Here is a 10401-nt window from a genome sequence, read left to right as displayed (position 1 = left end):
GTGGTCAGGAGTTCGAGACCCCAGCCTGGCCAACATGGTGAAACCCTGTTTCTACTAAAAAAAAAATACAAAAATTAGCTGGGCAAGGTGGCAGGCACCTGCAGTCCTAGTTACTTAGGAGGCTGAGGTGGGTGGATGGCTTGAGCCCGGCAGGTGGAGGTTGCAGTGATCCAAGATCGCGCCACTGCACTCCAGCCTGGGTGACAGAGCGAGACAATTTCTTGAAAAAAAAAAAACAAAGTTATGCAAAACACCTCTCATTCCATCTATTGTACATTTTTTGTAAATTTTCCTTTACTATTCAATTATAAATTTTGAAGGGTGTTCCCACTTCTAATATCTTTGTATTCCCTATAATACATAGCATTCTTATTTTATTTTAGAGCTAGGGATCTCGCTATGTTGCCTCGAACTACTGGGCTCAAGTGATCCTCTCACCTCAGCCTTCCAAAGTGCTGGGATTACAGGTGTGAGCCACCTCACCTGGCAGTACATAGCATTTTACACACTATGTAGGATATACATTGCAAACTAGTAGACTCTGGGCTATATCCAAACTGCCTATTTTTTATTTATTTTTTCTTTTTTGAGATGGAGTCTTGCTGTGTCGTCCAGGCTAGAGTGCAGTGGCATGATCTCGGCTCACTGCAAACTCCGCCTCCTGGGTTCAAGCAATTCTCCTGCCTCCCTAGTAGCTGGGATCGCAGGCGCACAGCACCACACCCAGCTAATTTTTGAATTTTTAGTGGAGACAGGGGGTTTCACTATGTTGACCAGAATGGTCTCAAACTCCTGACCTCAGGTGATCCACCCACTAGACTCCCATAGTGTTGGGATTACAGGTGTGAGCCACCACACCGGGCCAAGACTGCTTATATTTTTATCAATTTGTAGGGTTTTGTTCTGAGACAGGGTCCTGCTCTGTCACACAAGCTGGAGTGCAATATAAACATATATTAATATTTACTGAAATAAATGACTACCAAAAAGTAATTTAAAGAAAAATAGTTGTCTGGGCATGGTGGCTCACACCTTCAATCCCAGCCCTTTAAGAGACCGAGGCCAGAGAATAGCTTGAGGCCAGGAGTTCGAGACCAGCCTGCGCAACATAGTGGGACCTTGTCTCTAGAAAAAAATTTGAAAATTAGCTGGGCATGGTGGTGCGCACCTGTGGTCCCAGCTGCCGGGGAGGCTGAGGTGGGAGGATTGCTTGAGCCTGGGAGGTGGACTGGGAGGTGGACGTTGCAGTGAGCTGCGATTGCACCACTGCACTCTAGCCTGGGTGACAGAGCAAAACCCTGTCTCAAAATTTAAAAAGAAGGATAAGAAAAGAAACCTAACAGGATTCTGATTCTGTCTGCCAAATGGATTATTTCTTTTTTCTTTTTTTGAGACAGAGTCTCACTTTGTCACCCAGGCTGGAGTACGGTGGTGCGATCTTGGCTCACTGCAACCTCCGCCTCCTAGGTTCAAGCAATTCTCCTGTCTCAGCCTCCAGAGTAGCTGGGATTACAGGCAAGTGCCACCATGCCCGGCTAATTTTTGTATTTTTAGTAGAGATGGGGTTTCACCATGTTGGTCAGGCTGATCTCGAACTCCCGACCTCAGGTGATCCGCCCGCCTCGTCCTTCCAAAGTGCTGGGATTACAGGAATGAGCCACTGCACCTGGTGGCTTATTTCAATCTAGATAGGAAAATATAACACATATGTGAAATGAAAAAATACAAGCACTAATTGCCAAATAAATGTATTCAATATAATTTGGTTGAGCACCACGGGTGACAAATCTGTATATGCCTCCAGGAACCAGGTAAGTAATGAAAGCCAATAAAGTAGGGCGAGATGAGGACTTGGCCAATGGAAGTGCCCCCCACTTTTTTTTTTTAGACAGACTTTTGCTCTGTCGCCCAGGCTGGAGTGCAGTGGTGTGATCTCCACTCACTACAACCTCCACCTCCCAGGTTAAGCGATTCTCCTGCCTCAGTCTCACAAATAGCTGGGACTACCGGTGCCCCACCACACCTGGCTAGTTTTTAGTAGAGACAGGGTTTCACCGTGTTGACCAGGCTGGTCTCGAACTTCTGCCCTCAAGTGATCTGCCCGCCTCTGCCTCCCAAAGTGCTGGGATTACAGGCATGAGCCACCATGCCCAGCCCTGGCCCCGTATTTTGTTTAAAGAGGGTGGCTGGGCACAGTGGCTGTGGTCTGTAATCCCAGCACTTTGGGAGGGAGGTGGGTGGATTGCTTGAGCTTAGTAGTTTGCAGTGAGCCAAGATCGCTGGGATAATATATGCATATTTAAGGTTTCAATTTTTGTGTCTCCAAATAAAATTCTCAATTCCTCACTACCTTTTTCTTTTTTTTTTTTTTTTTTTGAGCAAGAGTCCTGCTGTGTCACCCAGACTGGAGTCCAGTGGCACGATCTTGGCTCACTGCAGCCTCTGCCTCCTGGGTTTAAGCGATTCTCCTGTCCACTTCCCAAGTAGTTGGGATTACACGCATGAGCCACCACGCCCAGCTAATTTTTGTATTTTTAGTAGACAGGATTTCACCATGTTGCCCAGGATAATCTCGAACTCCTGGGCTCAAGTGATCTGCCCACCTGGCCTCCTAAAGTGCTGGGATTACAGGCCTGAGCCACCGTGCCTGGCCACCCTCTTCAAACAAAATATGGGCGCCTCCATCGGCCTAGGTCTTCATCTTGCCTACTTTATTGACTTACATTACTTACCTGGTCCCTGGAGACATATACACATTTGTCATCCTTCGAGTTCAACCAAATTGTATTGAATGTATTTCTTTGGCAATTAGTGCTGGTATTTTAATTTTCATTTCACATATGTGTTCCATTTTCCTAACAAGATTGAAATAAGCCATTCAGTATACAGAATCCCGTTAGATATTTTTATTTATTTTTATTTATTTTTATTTTTATTTATTTTTTTGAGACGGAGTCTTGCTCTGTCGCCAGGCTGGAGTGCAGTGGTGCGATCTTGGCTCTCTGCAACCTCCACCTCCCAGGCTCAAGCGATTCTTCTGCCTCAGCTTCTGGAGTAGTTGGGACTGCAGGCATGCACCACCACGCCTGGCTAACTTTTGTATTTTTAGTACAAAACTTTTGTATTTTTAGTAGAGATGGGGTTTCACCACATTGGCCAGGCTGGTCTCGAACTCCTGACCTCGTGATCTGCCCTCCTCAGCCTCCCAAAGTGCTGGGATTACAGGCATGAGCCACCGCGCCCAGCATCTTTTTGAAAAAATTTTGAGACAGGGTCTTGCTCTGTCACCCAAGCTGGAGTGCAGTGGTGCAATCACGGCTCACTGCAACATCCACCTCCCAGGCTCAAGCAATCCTCCCACCTCAGCCTCTCGCTAGCTGGGACCACAGGTGCACACCACCATGCCCGGCTAATTTTTCAAATTTTTTCTAAAGACGATGTCCTGCTATGTTGCCCAGGCTGGTCTTGAACTCCTGACCTCAAGCTATCATCCGGCCCTGGCCTCTCAAAGGACTGGGATTGCAGGTGTGAGCTACCACGCCCAGCCAACTATTTTTCTTTAAATTACTTTTTGGTTGTCACTTATCTCAATAAATATTAATATGTTTATAAAACCTTTCTCTTATCTGAAGACCTGACCTCAACTACTCAGGGTTGAGTCGCTGTGATAAGGTTTGAGGGTGCCTGAAATGTCATCATGATTCGTCCTTTGGGCTAAGCTGAAACCTAGTGACTTGTCAGGTCAATAAATTAAGGTTATTTCCCGATAATACAAACATTTAACACCGTGAAGTAGGTTTTAGGCAGGATTCCCACTTTTCTACTGCAAAGGAGAGGTAAGTTCTTGCTGAGGTGATCAAGGTCTTAGCTGGGGCACTGGGAAGGTGGCGGGAGATTGGAACGTGCAGTAGTTGCGTTCTGGAGTTTACTGAAGCTTTCCCAGTGGGGATTCCACCCAACAGGTCTTAGGGCGCTCCTCCCTCCGGGCGTGGCAGCCCGGGGCGTGGCTCCTGGCACAGATCCGCAGCAGTTGTCATTGGAGTCATTTTCTGGACTCCAGCTCCAAGCTTCGGAGTTTCCTAAGTTTGGGGGGCTTGTCGCTCTGTCCCCTCAACTAATTTCCCTCAGTCGCTTGGGCCGCCCCCCTCCGCGACTTTTTTTTTCTTTCTCTCGCTGGCTCTTTCAGCATCAGTTTCCATAGGGGGCGGGAGGGGAATGATATTTGGGGCTCCCTTGCCTTCCTCTCCGAGCCGCGGAAGGGGAGACGCGGGGAGGAGGTCCAGCCGGCCTTGGGCTCCAGCCAGGGGTCCGCGGAGACTTTGGTCGCCGAAGGCGTTTGACGCCGAGCATTTCGCGAGCTGCGCGCCCCTCTCAGCCGCGCCACCTGCGCCCGGAGTACAGCCGCACAGCGCTGTGCGGAGCCCAGGCGCCCAGAGCTCCCTGCCCCCGACTCGACGCTCCCGCGCTCCCCCTAGCGGCCGCCGCGCCGCCTCGCTCCGTCCCAGGCTCGTCGGCGGCGCAGCTCACGTGACCGCGCTCTGGGCCTGCGGCCGCTGTCGGTTCCCCCAGTCACCGAGCGAGAGGGAAGAAACAAGATGGCGGCTGAAGGCGATCCGGAGTGGGGCCCCAGCAATTCGGATTGAGCCTTCTCCCTCCACCCGCTTCCGTCGGCCGGGCCCCTCCCGCCCGGCCCCGCGGGCCTCCCCACCCGGCCCCGGCGCTCCCCACCGCCCCCCCTGCGCCCGCCCCTCCCCCTTCGCTTTCCTTCTCCCCCCGCCTCGGCTCCGACATGAGGGGCCGGCGGGGCAGGCCGCCCAAGCAGCCCGCGGCTCCCGCTGCGGAGCGCTGCGCCCCGGCCCCGCCGCCGCCGCCGCCGCCGCCGCCCACGTCCGGACCCATCGGGGGGCTCCGCTCGCGGCACCGCGGCAGCAGCCGGGGCAGGTGGGCCGCCGCCCAGGCTGAGGTGGCGCCCAAGACGCGGCTGAGCTCGCCCAGGGGGGGCAGCAGTAGCCGGAGGAAGCCGCCGCCGGCCCCCCCCAGCACCAGCGCCCCGGGCCGGGGGGGGCGAGGAGGCGGGGGCGGCAGGACGGGGGGCGGGGGCGGCGGCGGCCACCTGGCCCGGACCACCGCGGCCCGGAGGGCCGTCAACAAAGTGGTGTACGATGACCACGAGAGCGAGGAGGAGGAGGAAGAGGAGGACATGGTCTCCGAGGAGGAGGAGGAGGAGGACGGCGACGCCGAGGAGACCCAGGATTCTGAGGACAACGAGGAGGATGAGATGGAGGAGGACGACGATGACTCCGATTATCCGGAGGAGATGGAAGACGACGACGACGACGACGCCAGTTACTGCACAGAAAGCAGCTTCAGGAGCCATAGTACCTACAGCAGCACTCCAGGTACCCACCCAGCCCAGTTGCTGCAGACTCCTTCCCCACCTCCTCTGCCCTCCCCCCTTGCTCACTCGTGTGCTGTGCATCCTGCTCCGATCTCCCCCAACCCCGCCTCCCCCCCAAACAGAGGGGAAATGCGACGGCACATCAAGTGGCAAAAAACTAGATTTACAAGAGGAAAGAGGCGCATTGTTCAAAATGGAGATTGCATTGTTGCAGTTTGCAGGCCACACTCGCTCACTCTCTCTCCCCCCCCAGCCCCCTCTTTTTCCTCTTCAAAATTTGTGCCAGTGCAGTGTCTCCACCGGGCAGGATTGGAACTTTGGCAAACACATATTCATTGCATTCATTTTTCTCCCCTTGTTTTGGTGTGGTTTTCTGAAATGAAAGAAGCCTCTTGTTTTGCAAACCTCTTTGCATTTCTAATGTGGTTTCTTTCGGATTTTTATTATATATTTGTTACTTAAAAGGGAATTAAGGATTTGGACAGATTGTGGCACACAAACACACACAAAAAAATGCGTTTTCACACCCCTAGCTGTGGTTTTAAAATTGTGTTAAGGAAACGGATCATTTGGGTTAGTAGGGGAACCTTATCTGGTCTTGTGTGTTTGTTTTTATTCTTGGAGTGCTAATGGGCCCGTGCAACAGTTGCTGTTAAATGGCTGATTAAAAAGCAAAGCAGAAAGCCAAACAAGACCCAACCAAATTTGGTTATTCATCCGATTCAGAATTATTTTGGTTAAATCAAAAATAAAAGTACAAAACCGCAGGAACGCGCGTCTTAACTCATTTGATCGCTTTGCCTTGCTTGGGAAATGCAGTTTCGTGTCACCTGTTGCAGAAGATATGTAGTTGATCATCTAGACATAATTCCGAAGATGAACTTTTGGAACAACTTCTAAGTCACGCAGCATCAGTATCAGATTTATTACACAACGACTTTTTCTTTTCACTCTATTTCTGAGGAAGAAGCCCTCCCGAAATCCGTAATGAATTTCTCCATGGTAACCCCTCTTCTGTTTTCTCACAGAAAGTTTCTCTAGGCTGGTGCTGAGATGCATTTTGTTAAACACCCCTGGCCCCTCGCAAAAGGCTGCTTTGTACACAGTTGCAATTTACTAAATTGTGAAATTAACATAAAGCAACAACCGGCAAGACTTTTCCTTTATAATTTTGCAAATCTAGATTAATTAAATTAGAATCTGGTTTTAAAAGCCTTTAAAAAATAAAGTTTATGAGAAAATATTTGTGAGGAAAAAAGACCTTTTTTTTCCTTGAAGTAAGGTGTGTCATGTCTTTCTCAGAGAGACTAGGGTAGTAGAAGTGGTTAACTTGAAAAGTTTCTGATTTTAATAAATGCTTAAATATTTATTGGAGAAGTAGGGTAGTATTAAGCCAAATGTAAACCCACATAGATGTCCTAACATAACTGAAAACAGGTAATTTCTTTTGCCCAATGGTCAGAATCGTTGCCAGTCTTGTCCGGGGCAGGCTGTCTGGTGAATGAAGGGAATGAATCAAGTGTCAGGTATTTGTGTCTTATATATAGAAAGGACTACATGCAAATCCTTGCCAACTTAAGTTTAGTACTTTTTTTTTTTTTTTTTTTTTTTGAGAGGGAGTCTTGCTCTGTCGCCCAGGCTAGAGTGCAGTGTCCTGATCTCGGCCCACTGCAACCTCCGTCTTCCAGACTCAAGCGATTCTCCTGCCTCAGCCTCCCGAGCAGCTGGGATTACAGGTGCCCACCAGCACACCCGGCTAATTTTTGTATTTTTAGTAGAGATGGGGGGTTTCACCATGTTGGCCAGGCTGGTCTCGAACTCCTGACCTCGTGATCCGCCCACCTCGGCCTCCCAAAGTGCTGGGACTACAGGTGTGAGCCACCGCGTCCAGCCTAGTATGTCTTTTATAGTAATAATTTTTACCTTAAGAAATCACATGTTGGTCTTCTTTGTACCCAGAGCCGGTAATTGAAACATGGAGACTGAATTGCATACACCCCTGGAGGAAGTTTTTTCTGGTTAAAAAGAGCTGAGACATTTTGGCAGGGCAGTTCAGCTAACTTTAAGTCCTATTTGAAGGCATAGCAAATAATATTTAAGATTGATGGGTGTGCATATGCTGACTTAAATTACAATTTGTAGCTAGGTGTCCTTTAAGAAAAATGTGTTTACTTTTGTGACATCTTGTTTTTCTTTTTTTGAGGAGTTTTGCTCTTGCTGCCCAGGCTGGAGTGCAATGGCACAATCTTGGCTCACTGCAGTCTCCGCCTCCTGGGTTCAAGCAGTTCTCCTGCCTCAGCCTCCCGAGTAGCTGGGATTACAGGCATGCACCACCACATCCAGCTAATTTTGTATTTTTAGTAAAGACGGGATTTCTCCGTGTTGGTCAGGCTGGTCTTGAACTCCTGACCTCAGTTGATCCGCCTGCCTCGGCCTCCCAAAGTGCTGGGATTACAGGCATGAGCTACGGTGCCTGGACTGACATTTTGTTTTTCTTAATGACACTTGTAGCCTACCATGTGTCTACTTGTCTTATCCTTATATGAAATTATTAACTCCTTAGAGATAAGTATTGAGCTTATTCCCCTTGCAGCTCCTGTAATAGTGTTTTGCACATAGCAGGTGCTCATCAAAGATTGGTTGGATAAATTATTGTTAGTAGATGAGAACTTGTAATAGATGAAGTTTTGATAATTCTACAGTGGGTGTCATAACCCCTAAATACTTTGGATTTAGGAAACTAAAAATTGGTCTAATTGTTGTTTTTTTTTTTTTCTAATTGGGTTTTGATGGACAATTTGATCAGTGAATGTTTTTTTTTTTTCAGTGGACGTGTTTCATTGCAAGAGTTACTTTGTTTTTGAGTTGCTGTTTCATGTTGCTTGCCAGGCATTTTCGTTTATTGGCTGTGATGTTAATTTGGATGTTTTACCTTTTGCAACACATTTTTTCTTAAGATTATGGTAAAATGGATGTGACTTTTTTTTCCTTATCTCTTCTAAAAAAAAAAACGGGATACATGTGCAGAACGTGCAGGTTTGTTGTATAGGTATACGTGTGCCATGGTGGCTTGCTGCACTTACCAACCGGCCCTCTAAGTTCCCTCCCCTCGCCCCCTACCCCCCATGTGACATTTTGAGTTCTAAACTTTTAGAACATGCCCACTTGCCTCGAATGAGTAACAACGCATGACAGTGAGTCGATTAGGCTAAGTACCAGTTTCATTGGTTTTATAGTCTGTACTTCCTGGAGGAAGGCTGTCAGGTAAATGTGTAGATAGAAGAAAAAAAGTTTTAGAACTGGTTTAAGATATCCGAATAACACATAAAGAAGTATGATTGATGAGTTTGAATCCTGTTGTACTGTGAAGGCTGAAAGAGGAATTTACTTTATTGGTAATTTATAGTAATTTGATTAATTTTTATAGTTTACAGGGTTGGTTTAAGTACTGACATGCGACATTCCTAACATAAGAAATAGCTTACTCCAAATACAAGAAATAACTCAGTATTTTGTAGGTAATGTAACTTAATGCAAAGACATTAGTTGACATTACCAAAGTCATGAAAGGTTTATTCATTGAAGATTGTTTTCCTTTTATGGAAAAAATGTAAGGATGGCAACTTTTTAGTATAAAATTAAAATCACCTAGTTTTGCTTAAGCTAAAGGCATATGGCTGAATAATGCTTTAATTCATTTTTACTTTTTAAATTTAGAATTACTTCACCCTATAGGTTTTATGACATTGCCAATATACTGAGAAGGATTGTATAGGAAGCGTTTTCAATAGGCATTTGGTAAGGTTCTGACACAACTTTGAAATTAAGCATTTGCTAATTTTAAGAAATTATGTTTAAAACAGAATGGTTCTTGTGTTGCAGTCTCAGTCTTGTGTGAGACTTCTGAGAAGACTTACCTGGAATTTTAAAACTTGGAACCTCTGATAACTTCATAAAACAAAAACCCTGGTGTTACCCTGGGAGAGTTAGTGATTTATGTCCTCTAAGGATTGTCACATTGGAGATCAGTGGCAGAGATGCCATGAATGAATCATAGATTCAAATTCAAGCAGAATTTGTCACTGGTTTGACAATATTATTCCTACCAGTGTCAACTTAATATCTTTTCAGTATAATTTCTGATTGCTGCATGCGAGGTACGAAGTGCAGTGGGCATTTTAAGGAGGACGAGATAATATACCCCATTTAAGGGGATTGGTGTGGGCATACACTTCCTGGATGGGCATGTGGAGAGTAAGGACAGGCAGATTGAGGGAGGGAGGGAGGGAGAGGGAGCGGGAGGGAGCAGCAGGCACTGATAGTAAAGTGTGGGCAGTCTGAAGTAACTCAGTTTAGCAAAAGCCTGAGTGTGTGAATAGGAAATAAACCAAAGCTCCTTTGTATGCCGTGTCGGGCAGTACCTAGAGGATCAGGCTATAGCAACTGTACTTTCCCCCTCTTCTGTAGAATAGGGATTGGGCTGGATCGTGATCCTCAGCCCTTTTTCACTCCTGAACACCCTGAGGAGTTATACTGTATTCCCAGCAGCACCATGCACAAACATGAAACAGAACCACATCAAATCACAGAGATGCTGTTGAACCAACTGGTGTAGTTCTTTCTCCCAAATTGAGAGAATTACTGGGGAAATGGCCTAAAGCTGTCTCTCTTTCAAATGTATTTCAAATCTGTTTAATTTTGGGTATTGGGATGATCGGAAGATCTTGAAAGAGTGGGGTATGATTTCAGAGGGATGCCACGAAGTATAGCTTAGATTCTCTTCTGCAGGATGGATTGACAAGGACGAGATAGCTGGTGGGTTTTGTAGCCCTGGATGGAAGATCAGTCCAGGAGGTACTTTAGAGTTCTTCAGGCCTTGACACATAGATGTGTAGAGAGAGGAATGCATTACATATGCCTCCCTAAGAATGGTAGCACTTTCAGTAACAGTGGGGAGGTCAAGATTATAAGGGAAATTAATGATACCTGTTTTCAGGTATCAG

At 47.0% G+C, this 10401-nt stretch overlaps 1 protein-coding gene across 22 annotated transcripts in view; it reads left to right on the top strand.

The window, feature by feature from the left end:
- Positions 1–4565: 4565 nt before the first annotated feature.
- BPTF (bromodomain PHD finger transcription factor) overlaps positions 4566–10401 on the top strand; it is a 159071-nt gene continuing 153235 nt past the window's right edge. For 18 of the 22 annotated variants that reach the window (XM_055243894.2, XM_055243892.2, XM_055243896.2 and 15 more), the window contains exon 1: positions 4566–5399. In XM_055243894.2, coding sequence (XP_055099869.1) covers positions 4790–5399 — 610 coding nt within the window. In that variant the 5' untranslated portion in view covers positions 4566–4789. The remainder of the gene's footprint in view (positions 5400–10401) is intronic. The other 4 variants (XM_055243897.2, XM_063617477.1, XM_063617479.1 and 1 more) reach the window with 2 other exon arrangements.

The sequence above is a fragment of the Symphalangus syndactylus genome, chromosome 14 (genome assembly GCF_028878055.3).
Source record: "Symphalangus syndactylus isolate Jambi chromosome 14, NHGRI_mSymSyn1-v2.1_pri, whole genome shotgun sequence".
NCBI classification, from domain to species: Eukaryota; Metazoa; Chordata; class Mammalia; order Primates; family Hylobatidae; genus Symphalangus; species Symphalangus syndactylus.
Note: the sequence above shows the minus strand (reverse complement) of the source record. Positions and strands in the feature narration are given on the sequence as shown.